This window comes from Rutilus rutilus (assembly GCF_951802725.1).
Source record: "Rutilus rutilus genome assembly, chromosome: 13".
In the NCBI taxonomy this organism is placed as follows: Eukaryota; Metazoa; Chordata; class Actinopteri; order Cypriniformes; family Leuciscidae; genus Rutilus; species Rutilus rutilus.
This window is the reverse complement of record NC_140218.1, coordinates 3,279,471-3,297,124: the sequence shown is the minus strand read 5'-3', so window position 1 is coordinate 3,297,124 and position 17,654 is coordinate 3,279,471. Positions and strand designations below refer to the sequence as shown.

Below are 17,654 nucleotides of genomic sequence, written 5' to 3'. Positions count from 1 at the left end.
CGCGCTCCAAACATCTATAAAGGAAACAGAGACATTACGTTTGTTTCCGTTATTTTACAAAATCTGAATATCTTTAGTAAATGAATGAATTATGTCTCGCTTTTATCTGTATGAGCATAAATTACGGAGTAAGAGTTTACTCTCTTGGCAGGAATAAATCCAGTGGTCGCGCAGCCGCCTCTGAATAAAATACAGTCAAACATATAAAATGTTCCACCGCTCAATCTGAATAGTCTGCAATATATCTGTTATATGGGCCCTCATGCTGTCCAAAACGAGCAATGCTTTTTTTCTGTGAAAACATCCTCCCGGTCTCTTGCCATAGCACTCCGTCAGCCATTCCTTCATTAGGATTTCCATCATCCACCCTTTCTTGTTTACTTTCACAACGATTTCTTTCGGGAGGTTTTCTTTTGGCATAGTCATCCTCTTAAAAATCACCATTGCTGGAAGCTTTTGTCCGGACGCCGTACAGCTCAGAACACAGTGAAATGCCTTCTCTCATGACCAGTTCAGCGTGACCGACGATTCACCTTTCTTGTTAACGGTCCTAGTGAGAGGCAGGTCAAACGTCAAAGGTACTTCATCCATATTTATGATGTCGTCTGGGCCGATGGAATTCACGGCTATCTTTCTTTGAGTGAATTCGCAAAAGTTTCTAACTTTTTCCTCATAGTCGGGAGGGAGTTGCTGACACAGAGTCGTCCCTGATGGACAGGCCTTTTCGTCTCATAAATCTGAGACACCACGATGGCCCACCTCTAAAATCTTCAATCTACTTTTCGGTGGCAATCGTTTTGGCTTTCAGTCGGATCTGTACGGTGGAAACACCGCAGCCGTCTGCTCTTTGTGTGTTCACCCAGTCTTCAAGAACGTTTTCAAGTTCGGGCCATCTGCTTTTATGACCCCTGAAGGCTTTTGTCGTCTTTCTGCATGGACTCAGTTCTTCACGCTGCTGTCTCCACCGTCTCACCATCGATTCATTGATGCCAAGCTTACGTGCAGCAGCTCTATTTCCTTCTTCTTCAGCCAGATCGATGGCCTTTAACTTAAAAGCTGCATCATGTCTTCCTTAGTTTTCCCCTAATTAGTACACAAAAACACAAACACACACACACACACAGACACACAAAAACACAAACAGACACACACACACACGTTCCTTAAAATGCTTACAAATACATTAAGCGCACACACACACGTTGGGTTTACATGTTTTATGGGGACTTTCCATAGAAATAATGATTTTTATACTCTATAAACTCTATAATCAATCCCCTAATCCTAACTGATGAATTTTCACAATGTGAACTAATGAGTATTTGTATATATTTCATATTGACAGGATTATGTTATTTTTTAAGTGTCATGTTTATCTCTGGATATAGGCTTAATGTGTGTCATTGTTCTCTACAGGTTGCAGAGTTGTGGTGTGACAGATGAAGGTTGTGCTGCTCTGGCTTCAGCTCTGAGATCAAACCCCTCACACCTGAGAGAACAGAATCTGTCATATAATAAACTAGGAGACTCAGGAGTGAAGCTGTTTTCTGCTGTACTGGCGAATCCTCACTGTAAACTGGAGAAACTGTGGTAAGATCATACGTTACTCTTACATGAAACTGTCACTAGGGGCATTTCCATTACAGATTTGCGCAGAACTTTCGCGATTTTTTTTTTCTTTTTCTTCTTCTAAATGTCGACAAAAAGCTGTTGCGAAATGATGGTGTTTCCATTAACTGATGTTATGCGACTAAAACTTCATTGTTTCCTCTCGCGATCAGTAAAATCATTCCAAAAATCATGTTAACGGACGTTGGTAGGATTATGTATATCCCAGCCACTGCACTGGCCATTATTATTAATGGAAGGAGATGTGTGTGTGTTTCCAAGCATTAATGGTGAGGAACGACCCTTATTATACTTGTGAGCGGCACATATGAGGAGTTTCTGGGTGTTTCTCCCTCAGTTCTGCTTCAAGGTCTTGATTGTGGCATTTATTTGAGGTTTAGAATCCATTATTCCTGTAATTCTTTTGCCTTTTATGAGTTTAATAAAGAGCTCTGTCTCGTCTTCTGTCCAAACACACTGCGTCGTCTACGTCAGGTGACTGTAAATGCGCAAAAACTGTTTCCAGTGCAGTTTTGCGAAATATTTCTTGTTTGAATGGCCTGAAAAACCTCCTCATGTGAGCGTAAAAACTGAAAAACTGAACTGTTTTTGTGAAATTGACGTGTTTCCATTGGGCGTATTTTCAATTCTCAATTTCAATTTGCACAATTTGAAGGGTAATGGAAACGCGGCTACTGTGAATTCATAAAGTATAATCAAAATGGAATAAAATGCAGGGAAATAACTACTATTTCATTAATTACAAGCAAAGCTATTAAAACAACATGATCAAATTCATCAAATTATTTTTACGTCTGTTCATATGATGTAAGAGAATTCATATTTGTAAAGCGTTTGCTCTATTTATCAAAACGACTCCATCTACACCTGGTCACATAAATGTGTTTTTGCAAAACGGATTTAAATCCGATCTTCAGTTCCCGCGCTATATGCAGATTTAATGGAGGGCACGTCACCGAAAGCAACAGATATGAGCTGCATTTTATTGATCATCAGCTAAAATTTCTAATCAAAGACCGCAATAAGAGCGAGCAGCAACAGCCCTGGAAGATCATTTCATTTCTTTACTTTTAGTGATGATGATTGTGTGTTAAGCGTCTGCGACTTACTTTCACTTTGATTTGCGATAGTTTGAACGTTGTCTTGATGAACAGATGCTCAGCTGCTCGTCTGCGGTGATGCGTGTTGCAGTAGCGGCGTCATATCTGGCTATAACATGACATATAGCCTATCACACGCTCTCACACGGTTATGTTTTTAGCATTTTTGGGAAGAATCAAATTTCCATATGTGGTTTCAACAACCAGATGCATTTACACTCGTCCAGTTTGGTCTGAAATGCGGCCCAGACCTCCTCCTGAAGTGGTTTGAGCGATCGGATTCAAATCCGTCTGGAATGCGTTTCGGAGGGCATTTACACCTGGTCTTTTCACAGAAAACGCATGAAGTGGCCAGGTGTAAACAGCCCCTAAATCATAGCTACAGTGGGACATTTATTCATCGCACAGACCAATCTTTGTGTAGATATATGTCGCACTGTACAGCCCTGTACAGGACCCTTTTAATGAGCGTTTGGTGTAGGTCTACTAGGCATAGAGATATCTGAACATCTTTGCCAAGCGCAAACCAGTACAGAAGTAGCCTAATCAATAATTAAAGTGCAAGCTGAGAAACTGAAGTGGATATGGAGAAAAGCTTCTTTATATGCCATTGCCTACATTTTAAACGGATGTCTGGCAATAGGCCTAAAACATTACATATATGGTTATTGTGACAGAGACTGGGACTCCAGGTTAATAAGATTCTGACTGAGTAGCAATATATGAATTCAATTGTGATTCTGTGAGAATTCACAGATCCAGTTTCTCTTTTTTAATCTTCCTCTTAACATTTAAAGGAATCTACATGTGTGTGTGTGTGTGTGTGTGTGTGTGTGCTCAAGGCTTGATCTATATATGGCTTTCGTTGATTTAACAAAAGCATTCGACACAGTCAGCCGGCAGGGCCTATGGAAAATCATGGCCAAGTATGGGTGTCCAGACAAGTTCATTGGCATTGTGCGCAATCTCCATGATGGTATGATGGCCAGCGTCAGAGACCAGCAAGAACTCTCTGATCCGTTCCCAATCACAAACGGGGTGAAGCAAGGCTGCGTTTTAGCACCAACGCTCTTCAGCATGGTGTTTTCTGCCATGCTGCAAGACTCATTCCAGAATTACAACACTGGGATTAACTTCATTTACCGTTTTGACGGTGGGCTATTCAATCTGCGGAGGATGCAAGCCAAAACTAGAGTGGAGGAAGTCACTGTTCGAGAACTTTTGTTTGCTGATGACTGTGCTCTGGCTGCTGGCTCAAACAAAGATCTACAGGACAGTATGGACCACCTCTCCTCAGCTTGCAACAACTTCGGCCTAACAATCAGCACAAAGAAGACTGAAGTCCTATACCAACCTGCTCCTGGGAAACCCTACACTGAGCCAACCATCTTTGTGAATGGGAAAAAGCTTTCAGCCGTTGACAAGTTTATTTACCTTGGTAGTGCACTCTCTCGTGCTGTGCACATAGATGATGAAATTAACATCAGGATTGTCAAGGCCAGCGCAGCCTTAGGACGTCTACGTGACTCAGTATGGGAAAGGACTGGCATCAAACAGGAGACAAAACTGAAGGTCTACCGGGCGGTTGTCTTACCAACTCTTCTGTATGGGTGCGAAGCCTGGACAGTCTACCAGCGCCATGCCAAAAAATTGAATCATATCCACTTGAGCTGTCTGAGGAAACTGCTGAGGATCAAGTGGCAAGACAGAATCCCTGACACCTCAGGGAAGTCCTCAGCAGGGCAAATATCCCCAGCATTTACACCATGCTTGCGAAGGAACAGCTCAGATGGACTGGCCACGTGATCAGAATGCCCTACGTGAGACTTCCAAAACAAGTCTTCTTTGGCGAGCTGAAAAATGGCAAGCGAGCACAAGGTGGCCCCAAAAAGCGCTACAAGGACACCCTTAAAGCTTCCTTGAAGAGCTTTGGACTCGACCTGAAAAGCTGGGAACCCCTAGCACAGGACCGACCTGCCTGGAGAAGAAAAGTCCAGGACGGTGCAGTCCTCTGTGAGAGTAGGAGAAGCTCCTGTGCTATCTTGAAGAGGCAGCAACGCAAATCTACCAAGGAAGGACATGTGGCTGCACCTCAGAGCTCTACATCCTCCCTGACCTGTCCAGTGTGCCGCAGGGAATTCCGGGCTCGGATTGGCCTCTTCAGTCATCTGCGCACTCATCAAACCCCAACAAAATGACAAACGTGCCATGGTCATCATCAACTTTGATGGACGAACAAGAAGAAGAAAGAAGTGTGTGCTCAAATATGGCTTCTGGAGAGCAAATGAAGGATAAAATATTAATGAATAAACAGACATTAATTAAGCAGTTCCCCATACTTTTAGAGTTACAACTAACAGCCACTAGATGGCAGCAGCGTATAAGAGATGAACTGACAGCTAGTAAATCTTTGAACATGGAGTGCTGATGATAATAAATGTAATATGTCAGGCTCACAATTTTTACAATTGAAGTGCTATAAAAGTTGTAGAAATGACAAATTCAGTGTGCATTGTATTAAAAAAATCTTTATTGATATGCAAATAGTTTAGTTTAGTTTATTTGTTTATTTGAGCAGTAAACATTCTGCTCTAAAGGAGTGGGCCGAAGCAAAAGAGCTTATAAGCGCCCACCCCCAAAATTAATACAATACAATTTCGCATTTCACAATAATACACAGGAACATAGTGCAAAAAGAAACAAAACAACAACAAGGAAACAACAGCAAAAAGAAATGACCATTTACAAGTTGGCCTTTACATTTACACCTATGCTGTGAGGTGCATTAAAAGACGAGGTTTTATGAGCCCGTTGGGAGGGTCCCTCTCGACAGATCCATAGATCGCCTACAGTAATTCTCTTTTTTTGTTATTCTGAGCAATTGAATCATAACCGTTCAGAGCAACAACACTCTTCCTTAATTAATATAATGTAAATTGATCCTAATGCTCCCCCTAGTGGCAACTCATTTCTTCTCTATACTTTTCAAAAATCTTTTTTGTATCTATATTTGAACAGGTTGATGTTTAGACATCGTTTCATCTCCATCTCCAAATTATTCCACAATTGAAGTTAAATTCATCTCGTAATTCATAACAACCAGTACGTTCTTGGAACCTTTTTTGTATTTGGCTCGGTAACAATTTGTGCCTCGCTTCGTATAACATCTGTACTGTTTGAAACTCAGCAATGTCACAAAACTTCATGATCTTTGATTTTAAAAATAATGAGTTTGTGTGGTCCAAAAATAGACAATAGACATCCAGCAAAAGAAAAATGGCAAGTGATGTATGCCCTCAAATCTGTAGATGTAACACTTTACAATAAGGTGTCATTTGTTAATGCAAATGACCCGCCATAGGAAATGAATGGGAAATTGGCAAAAATATGAAAATACAGAGGTTTTTTTTGTGCGTACAATCTACAAATCAGCCACGATAACACAAAATAGGTGTCATTTTATAGCTTAGAATCTCAGTTTTTTAATGCATCTAATCACTTTGATCAACTCCTAAAGAATGCTGAGTTATCACTCTAAAACAGAGTGTACCCCCGCAGGCGCCACCTAGCTGCGAAAAATATAATCATAATATTTTTCAAAAATATTACATTGATCAACTTAAAATAGGTGTCATTTGAAAGCTTATAGTCTGAAATTTACAATGAATGTAGCCAATTTGATAAACTCCTATGTAGTGCTGAGTTATTTGCTGATAAATAGAAAAAAAAGTTTTCATAATTTATTATATGAATGAATATTTAACCACTTTTTTGTACTACATACAGCAATATGTCAAATACATCATACAGCTCAGATAGTCCTGTGTCATATGTCATTTGAAAGGTCTCCAAGAGTAGAATACAACAAGCATAATTGTTTCAGGCTTTTTACTAAACTTGAGCAGGGTTTGTGTAAAAGCGCCCCTCAAGAGACCCATATGTGGATACTGAATTTTAGACACATTTCCGCTCATAACTTCATGAAACATACTGCATACAGATATAGCTCATATGTAGAGGGACTTCCCCAAAAAAGATTTTTCCTCCTACCGTATTTCCTTCCCGAATTATTGCATGTCAAACAAGAGAGATATGCAAAATCATAATAAAAATTATATATATTTCCTGTCTTTTATCAGCAGTTTCTCGGCAGGAGAATGTCCAAATGTAATGTAATTTATATTTTCAATAAATTTGAAAAGTGTTCTTTCAAACGATACCTACCTTTAGACTCTCCTAGTTATAGTTTTGGAGTTATGAGTCTTTAGTTTTGTGTATGTCACTCAGACAAAACTCTAAAAATGCCTTAGTTTTTTGTTCATAATTGCTGTTGCCAATTTTGAATAAGAGTTACTGTTCATTGAATTGTACAAAAAATAATTTTAATGAAAATGTTTATTATAGAAGGTTAATAAAAAATGTTATGACTGAAAGAATTGCATTTTTATTAAGTTAGAATTAAAACAATGGGAATTAAAATGCTTTCCATTTGTTCTCTTTCTAATGCAATGTTCAGGTTTGACTGTATTATAAAGTAAAACTGGCACTTCAAATTACCATTTAAACCAACCAACCAAACAAAAAACTTGACACAAATAGTCTTTGAGAATCTCTTATTATATATTAAAATCCACAACCTGAAAAAAATAGGCAAATATGTGCAAAAACAACTAGAATTCACAAGCCTTTCTACAGAGAGCTGTAAATCCATCTAGTGGTTAAAATATGATATTGCACGATAATTATGCTCACTACATCCACCAGATGGCACCAATCTGACTCCAAAAATTGTTTTCTATAGGCCTAGTCTCTACTTTAACCTGAAATACAGAATTAATTTTAAAAATTTAAAAAAGTTATATTATATTCAATGGGAAAAAATGGATCATAATTATTGCATAAATATTCATTATTATCATAAAATTATCTCAAAACACCACAGAAAAAAAGAAAAAATATTATTGAACAAAAATACATTTCATTGATTTTACTAAAAATTAAAAAAAATCTGAATCCCCCTCCGGGTCATTTTAGACCCGAAGACCCCAAGTGTGACGAAAACATGAGGAACCCCAGAGGGCTAGGCTACTGTATTGTATATGTCTGATTTATGTTGAAGTGTTTGGGACATGGCTTTTAATGCTGAGTCTTTTGTTTATGTACACAGCCTATCAAAGTATATCAAAATATGAATTTAGATTTATCGGCCAATATATCGGTTATCAGCTTTCAAATGAAAAGAATTATCGGTATCGGCCAAAATGTTCATATCGGTGCATCCCTAATTTTCAGTGACGTCTCCGTCCATACTACTGTGTGCTAACGTTACCGCCATCAAGACAATGATTTGGTGTGAATGAATGCCACCGAATCTGTCGGGTCGTCTTGTGGAAAGTCCCGATATTCCTGTTAAAAATGTAAGGAGTAAAAGTAAAAAGTCGGCACAAAAATAAATAGTAAAGTAAAAATATCTGAAAAATCTGCTTGAGTAACGAAGTATTTGTGCTTCCCATCTCTGACACTTTGACATGGTGATCTACATTTAACAGCCTTTACTTTAAACACACTCAATCTCAGCACAGTCAGGATTAACACAGTCCATTCATTTTAATTTTAGGGGGAAACTGGAAACTGTAGAGATTTTTCTCCAGGTTTAAAGTCTACATCATGTCAATGTGACAGATTATGACCTGGAGAAACACTATAGTACATCGATGACACGTCAGTGTGTGTATTATTAATGAGACTGCGTGTTCTTATCCTATGAGAAGACATTTCTCTTCTTCATGACAGCACACGGTGTTTTTCTATGACAGACGCTTCAAACTGTAAAATCAGGCAGTAGTTTAGAGAGAGGCGTTCATGGGTCGCAAGTGTGTGTGTCCATCAGTGATGCGCGGGTCAATGTAGCCTATAAACAACCCGCACCCGACCGACGTTTTCAACTAACCCGCCCGCAACTAGGACCGCAAAAAAAAGAAAGAAAATATTGTACCCGACCCGCTTCCTGACCCGCATTTTTTTTAAAGTAGTAAATGCTCATCGTAGCGTCATAGAGTGCCGAAGTTATGACGTCACTTTGTAGGCCAACCCGGAAGTTAGCGGCGCATGGGTTCCCTCGATCGAAAAGCTATGCATTTTCCCCATAGACTTTTGGAAAATCACAAAAAATAAGATCTGTGTTCTGCAAAGAGTTGTGACCCTTACACGTTTTGTCTATCAAGATAATCTTTACAAGTTAATCCAAAATGTATACATTTTGAAGCCTAAATAAAGCCGTCAGATATAAAATGCTAACGGTAGGCTATAAACGGACTACAGCACACCATGGTCGCGGATCAACGTCATCATCAAGCTTCAGCTTTAACTAATGCTGTTTACAAATACAATCATATTATTATAAGTGGGTAAAAGCCAAGTCCACAAATATCAGGGTGCAGGACCCACCCTTTCTATAATTATATCCAAACAAGTTACATTAAAAGTCAATAAACCAGGTATTATTTTGAATATTTTAATTAAACACATTTCTTGACGTAACGTTAGCCTTTAATAAAACTGCAGCGGATCTAATCTATTAAACAGTGGCAAAGTAAACAAGCTTTTAGATATTTTAAGAGAAAGACAAAAGGTTTTAAAGAAAAAAAGAAAAAAAAATTAGCTGTTAATTTGGAACATGAAAAACGTTTATTCATGCTAGCCTTTATAACTCCATCTGACCGTCAAAGTAACATTAGCGTGTTAAGCAATATGCACCATTAAAGTTTCGTCGTGGCCACATTAAGGCAGTAACGTTAAATACGGTGTTCACATGGAAATCATCGATGTGTGAGCTTACCTTACGGCACGAACCCAGAGTCTCTGCTGCTGGGTAACATCGGACGGAAAACGGTAAAACGAGCATCTTTCATTCGACGACTTGTGGTTGCATCTCGGGACAAAACAAAACACCATTGTCAAACTACAGTCTCTCCACATAAATAAAGAACTGGTAATCGGTTACCTTAATATCACATAATTCTGTGTACAACAATATTTGGAAAAACTACAATTTGAAAAGAATAAATATATAACGTTATGTATATTAACTGAAAGGTAAACTTCTAAGAACGTGAGGCTAAAACGAACTTTATTATGAACAATGCACAGGACAATATGTACAGAGAACACTACAAATACTGTGCAACCTGCACAACAAAAAATGACATGTACAGACCAGAGGATAATAACATATGATTTAATATATAGAAGGGGGAAATTAAAAATTACACAGTTCCTTCAGGAGATGAAATGTTCTTGTAGCCTTCATATTTTTGAAACGCGGGCTAGTGAGAGATTTCCTGTTGGTCATGATGACGTCTAAAGTCTCCGCCAAAGGATGTAGTCCCTTTTAGCAACTTGTTAGCAACCACCGTTTTTAAGACACAATAAAGTAAAAAAAAAAATCACAAGCAGGTTATAACTGGTGTGTCTTATGTCATAGATCAAAACGTGAAAATATTTAGAGGCTTTGTTAACCACAGACCTTATTTCAGCCGATTTAGCAATAACCCATTCAAAAAACCCATAGACTTTTGGGGCGAGGGAACCGGAATTGCTAAAATGCTAACTCACTTCCGCGTTTTAGCCTACAAGCTCATTTTGTCCAGGCGCAGCGAGTCAACATGACCCAAACTACGGGTGTTTTTTTCTTCTCCGTAAATAAATCTAGTAGCAGAGCTACAGCAAGCGTTTTCCGATGGTGGAAATCCATTAGCTCTTAAAACGTCTTTGTCGTTGTGGAGAGCGCAGTGCATGGTTGCAGAGCAACGACAATCGGACCGAATTAAGATAAGCTAATGTGCATTGTAAATGTCAGTAATTTATCTTTTTTGACTCAATCTTTTTATAATAATGATTTAAAGGCTGAAATATGCGAGGTTTATCTTTTTATAAAAACTCTTTTCTTATTCTTTCTTTAAAAAAAAAATCTTTTTATATAAATTTGACCCGACCGTCCGCGACCCGAATATCATTAAAAATATTTTTGGATGACTTGTAACCGCGGGTGACCGCAGGCACCCGCTCATTTTGGAGCAACCCGCGCATCACTGGTGTCCATGGAGCAAGAGTTGAGTGTGTTGCAGGCTTCCCCCGTGATGCTGTCAGGCCGAGACTCGCTGCGGGCGTTTGGTTGGCCAGAAACTACCGACACAATCAAACTGTGTGTGTGTGTGTGTGTGTGTGTGTGTTTGTGCGTGTGTGTGTATGTGTGCGTGTGTGTGTGTGTGTGTAACAAGCGTCTTTCTGAGGAGAGCTACGAGAATTTCTGTCTTCTCTGTCCATCTTTATTGTCAGTGTCCTGAAGGGACGTAGATGTGTGAACTACGCAACCGGTTTTTATGACATTTGTGTGAGAAAATGATTATCATATACAGTATATATGCATTTATAGTGAATGTATGGAAAATACAGGTTGTGTTGAATGATCTGGTAGGACTTTCACTGTCCGCTGTAAAATCCTCCAGTTTCCCCCTGATATGTAGTGAGAGCCGGCATGGGCCGCTGACAGATGACACACACACACACACACACACACACACACACACACACACACACACACACACACACTCACACTATAATGAATACCCGTTCTTTATAGCATTCTTCCTATAAGATTATTTTTCAAAGTAAATACCAAAATCATCCAGGAAATTATGGAGTTCTGCTGGACCCTTAGAATCGTCCCAATCCTCCCCTGCTAACACACACACACACACACACGTTAGGTTTACATGTTTTATGGGGACTTTCCATAGAAATAATGATTTTTATACTCTACAAACTCTATAATCAATCCCCTAATCCTAACTGATGAATTTTCACAATGTGAACTAATGAGTATTTGTATATATTTCATATTGACAGGATTATGTTATTTTTTAAGTGTCATGTTTATCTCTGGATATAGGCTTAATGTGTGTCATTGTTCTCTACAGGTTGGAGAGTTGTGGTGTGACAGATGAAGGTTGTGCTGCTCTGGCTTCAGCTCTGAGATCAAACCCCTCACACCTGAGACATCTGGATCTGTCATATAATAATCTAGGAGACTCAGGAGTGAAGCTGTTAGAGGATCTGAGGGATGATCCACATTATAAACTGAAGACACTGCAGTAAGAACAGTTTTTAACGATTTTCATCATCTTTTTATTTAAAGTTCAAATGGCTGATTTACTCACTAGAAATATAAGTAAATTGTACCAGGTTCAGTAACACCGTGTGTGTGTGTGTGTGTGTGTGTGTGTGTGTGTGTGTGTGTGTGTGTGTGTGTGTGTGTGTGTGTGTGTGTGTGTGTGTGCCGTGCACAGACATTTTAAGGGGCAGTGGCCTAAACCAAAAAAGGGGCACTATTTTGTTTTTTTGGGGGGGTTGGCACACTACAAAGTGTGCCAACAACAAAAAATGTACTTATTTGTATTAGATCTGATCGAGAGTACAATAATTTGATTAGACAAGCAGCTAATTCTAAGAACGTGGATATGTTGTACACAGGGCTGGACTGGGGAAAAAAATTAAAAATCGGCCCTGGCATTTTGGCCCAGACTGGCCCACTATATGATCATAAACACCACCCATATTTGCACGCCCTTAAATATATGCATACCAACTCCAATTCCTTAAAACCACTAATGCCATGTAATGAGTGAGTATATGAACGAGTGAGAGTTAACAGATGAAATAAGTAAAAATTTGGCATTTATTAATACAGTGATGAAGCCTAAATAAAGCTATAATCTGCATTGGCATAGCAATACCAGTGTTTCTCACAGGATTTTTGGTAAAACTGTGGTGGGTGGACCTCGGTCCTTAGGGGGGTTCGGGGGCATGCCTCCCCGTAAGAAAATTTTGTGCATTTTAATGTTAAATTCATCAATCTGGTGCACTTTGAGAGTTCAAGATTAAAAGCTCCAACCCATATTCAGTGTCCAAATTAAACAAAGAAAAATTCAAACCTCTTTTAGTTACAGTGTCTATTTACATTACACCTACTACATAATAATAGTTATAATATTAATCCAATGACAGTAATAGCCATATTTTGTAAAACAAATGCACTAAAACAATAAAGGAAACTTTCATAATTAGTTTTGTACCAATTTCTATACTTGAAAGAGATAAGCACATGATCTTTTATTTTGACGGAAACTGCATCAAGCTTTTATTTTGGCGGAAAACATGGTTTACAAACGCCTCTCATTACATTTCTAGTGAATTGCGGTAATCGTCAACTATGCAGATGTGGAAATTAACTGGGTTATGGGTTCCTACACTCATGACATAGCCTAAGTGTTTTGAAAGTAGTTCTGCTTACCGCAGGCTCTACACTTTCTCATCTCTCTCCTGATCCTCCTCACTATCATCATCTGCCACAGGAGCTGATGAAGGGCAGGAAACATACACTACCGTTCAAAAGTTTGGGGTCAGTAAGATTTTTAATGTTTTTAAAATAAGTATCTTCTGCTCACCAAGGCTGTATTTATTTGATTAAAAATGCAAACAAAAACAGTAATATTGTGAAATATTATTCCAATTTAAATCATCTGTTGTCTATGTGAATATACAGTAAAGTGTAATTTATTCCTGTGATCAAAGCTGAATGTTCAGCATCATTACTCCAGTCTTCAGTGTCACATGATCCTTCACAAATCACTCTAATATGATGATTTGATGCTCAAGAAACATTTATGATTATTATCAGTGTTGAAAACAGTTATTTACATTTTTATTTCATGATGCTTTGATGAATAGAAAGTTCAAAAGAACAGCATTTATCTGAAATCTAAAGCTTTTGTAACATTAAACACCACCGTTCAGGAGTTTGGGGTCAGTAAGAATTTTTATTTTATTTTTGGGGGAAAGAAATAAAATAAATCAATACTTTTATTCATCAAGGATGAGTTAAACTGATCAAAAGTTACAGTAAAGACATTTATAATGTTAGAAAATATTCTATTTTAAATAAATGCTGTTCTTTTGAACTTTCTATTCATCAAAGAATTTTGAAAAAAAAATTGTACACGACTGTTTTCAACATTGATCATAATAATGAATGTTTCTTGATCATCAAATCATCATATTAGAGTGATTTGTGAAGGATCATGTGACACTGAAGACTGGAGTAATGATGCTGAACATTCAGCTTTGATCACAGGAATAAATTACACTTTACTGTATATTAAAATAGAAAACAGTCATTTTAAATTGTCATAATATTTCACAATATTACTGTTTGTTTTTTTATCAAATAAATACAGCCTTGGTGAGCAGAAGAGACTTATTTTAAAAACATTAAAACATCTTACTGACCCCAAACTTTTGAATGGTAGTGTATATTTTGACACATTTTACAGTGTCTGCTTTAAGGGCCTGTTTCTATTTTTTCACGCTGTTTTTCTGCACATTCCTTGCGTTTCTTCTCCATCTTGCTGACTATTTTGACAGATACACACTGACACTGCTGCACGCTCGCTCACTCGTTTAAAGTTGTGATTGGCCCAGCCCAGTGTCAATCAAGAAAAGAACCAATGGGCCGCTGATCTACGTGTTTCATGGGCTGGTCTGTCAGAAGAAAAAGAAAAAAAAAACCTAACGCTGACTTTTTCTGACCAATGCATTACACCGGCACAAACCCAGCACCGCCAATTAAGCAAAACAAAACAAAACGAATGGGCCGCCGATGTACACATTTTATGGGCCGTTAAAAAGAAAAAATAATAATAATAAAAATAATGTATGAGTATGAGATCTATCGGCCCAAAAAGCACGTCGGCCCACCGTGAAAGTGCGCGGTATGCCCGATGGCCAGTCCAGCCCTGGTTGTACAAGTTGTTAGCACTAGTAGAAAGAGCCAGAAGACCAAGAGCAAAACATTACCGACATAAATACAAAAAAGAAAAGAAAAGAAAAAAAAGACTAATTTCGCAGATTCAACCACTGTCTTGCATAGCCTACCTGTTAATGCGACCGCTTTCGTTAACTGTCGTATACTGTGAGTGATGCTGCGGAGCGAGCGGGAAAACCTGGAGCGGATTAGCGGAATCAGCGGAATGCTTTAAACTGTGTTTAATATGAGTGTAATTCTGCTCATACTGTTGTGACTGACTGTGAAAATAATATTAATGTTATTTCAGCTTTTCCCCTTTAACTGTCTCTATAGGCATCTTTCCACAGCGAGTTAAGGCTGCTCTTAAGCGGCTCTGTGTCTGCTCAAAGTTCTGTGGAAAGACACAATGCCGCATGAAAGCAGACTTAAAATATGCCGGGTCTGACCCGCCTCAGCCCCGAGTGTCAAAGATGACTCTGATATTGTTTTGTTCAGTGTAAATGAACGCGATCTTGTGTCGCTCTAAACTACGTCATTGTCATGACAACCAAACGCGCGGCGCGAGAATCAAGAAGCGGAAGACTAAACATATCGGCCATAATCCATATTGTTTTAGCCAAATTAAAAAATGTCAGCCAACAAGAGACAATAAAGTAAAAGTGTCCTGTACTCACATCGTGAAGAAACCACCAGAATAACAGAGTCGACGTGTGTAATCAATTGGCTTTCGCCGTTTGTAATCTTCCTCTGAAGAGACTGGCAGATCAACGGAGTAGTATGAAGCTGCAGACTCGGAGCCTGCTGCATCTACAGTCCCGCACCCAGAGTCCCGCATTCTCAGACCCCTCGTTTTTCGAGACAGCGCCTCCTATCAAATTAGATCGGATAAACATGTGAAGAACTTAAGCCGAAACGTGAGTATCGTCAATTTTATTTAGCGAATCATACCTCATTCGGTTTCTTTTTTAATCAAACTACTTTATAGCTCATCGATACACCAACATATGAATAGTCCATTTAATATTTGTAAAGTAGTTTGTAACAAAATTTGAGCCGTTAATGTATGTTTTTTCGCCTTTTTTCCCAGAAAATATTTTGATAGCTTATACGTTAGCCTTTAACCTTGGACTTTTGGTAGACAAGCCATTGTAAAAATGTTATTAAAATTAGTTGACATTAAAGTAGACCAATTAAATACATTAAGTGTGTTAATATCAAAGAATGTCATCATTAATTATTTAATCAGATTCACCATTTTACCTTTTTTTTTAATTACCGGACCTTTTTTCCTAAAACTATTAAGTTGAATTAATTAATGCCGGAGTGATTATTTTACTTTATATAATTTATGTAGACTACTTAAATTAGTTATTATAAAACGTAGTATTAAAATGAATCAATATTAATTTAACTGATATGAAGTTGTTGCAGCCATTTCCTCCGTGGCCCTATTATCACCCTAGGTATGCTTGTAATTTGCATTTGCAAAAAAATATTATTTATTATTACACAATATTTTTGACAATGGCATTCATCTTTTATTTTAGTGAAGTCGAGGAATTTGACAGAGCGATTGCAAAAAGAAGGAACATTCGCCTACCAGAAATTGTTATACCTTATGCATTTACATTTTACATTTATTCATTTAGCAGACGCTTTTATCCAAAGCGACTTATAAATGAGGAGTTTTTTTTTTTTAATGCAACTGAAGACGAAAAGTAAAGTCACTAACACAATTCTTTCCTTTTTTCTTTCCTTTGTCCTGTTTACAGCAAGATGATGCTTAGGTGATTGTTAAATAAAGTACAGAATTGTTTATTGTTGGTGTTTTGTCTATTCTTATTTGAGTTTTGCTTCGCATTCAAAATATCAAAAAACAGGTTTTGTAATGTTAGCAGGTATAATGTTAATTAGACCATTATTGAACTGAAAGAAAAATTGGAATTTGAATAAAAAAAAACATTGTAGCAATACAGTATAATATCACATAATATTTTTCAGAAGATAGTTCAATATGCAATTGCGACTTTATTTCTCAGAATTGTGACTTTATATCTCGCAATTCTGAGAAAAAGTCACAACTCAGACTTGATATATTGCAATTGTGAGAAAAAAAATCTGAATTGTGAGATAAAAAGTCGCTATTATTATTTATTTATTATTCAGTGGCGGAGTCAAGCTTCCATAGTAATTGTATCCCTTCCATCAGTAATTTTCTTTCAATTACACCCTCGCTCAAAAAATAACTACTGGGTAATTTGTTAGTCAGAGAACACAATGAGTTTTTTTTGGCACATGCATTAAGCAGGGAACACAAATATTTATTTGGATAACTTTAAATAAAAGGAGACCGTATTGCATCCTATTGTTTTCAATGGCATTTGGATAAGGGTGTTATACGATTTTCCGAACAGCAGGAGGCGCTGTCTCGAAAAATGAGGGGTCTGAGAATGCGGGACTCTGGGTGCGGGACTGTAGATGCAGGCTCCGAGTCTGCAGCTTCATAATGTTGGATCAACGCGCTTCTACATTTCTCTCAGATACGCTAATGCTTATTCGCCGTCACTGTGTGATATTATATTCCAGAAATCATCTTCTTGAGGACGATATTTCACACACACACACACACACACACACACACACACACACACACACACACACGACAGCAGAATTGTTCTTTCTGGCTCTTTGAAAAACATGAATGAATCCTGCGGTGATCGACCCGGTGTAATAATTCATAATATATTTGTAGCATTTGTTCCATCTGGAATAGTTTTATTAAGAAATATAAAATATCTCTCAGTACCACAGAATTATGACGAACATCAGAGCGTGAGATCGCTATATCACACAGAGGAAATCTGACATTCTGTGTTTTTATTTATCTTGAGTTTTATTTCTTTAATATTTAATTACTTTTAAATTCATTTTATAACACTTTGTTAAAACTGTAGTTTTATAGTAATGTTCAAAGTATTATTTCCCGCGATTTTAATAACTAATTCCTGTGTAAATGCATTTATGTTCTCGGCGTCAGAGAAGCAATAAACATTCTGTGTAAA

General features: G+C 37.8%; 1 protein-coding gene across 1 annotated transcript in view; it reads left to right on the top strand.

Annotated features, from left to right (window-relative positions):
• LOC311302538 (NACHT, LRR and PYD domains-containing protein 3-like) overlaps positions 1-17,654 on the top strand; it is a 37,954-nt gene that overhangs the window by 18,839 nt on the left and 1,461 nt on the right. The window contains exons 9-10 of the mRNA XM_084428513.1: positions 1,417-1,590; positions 11,708-11,881. Coding sequence (XP_084284639.1) covers positions 1,417-1,590; positions 11,708-11,881 — 348 coding nt within the window. The remainder of the gene's footprint in view (positions 1-1,416; positions 1,591-11,707; positions 11,882-17,654) is intronic.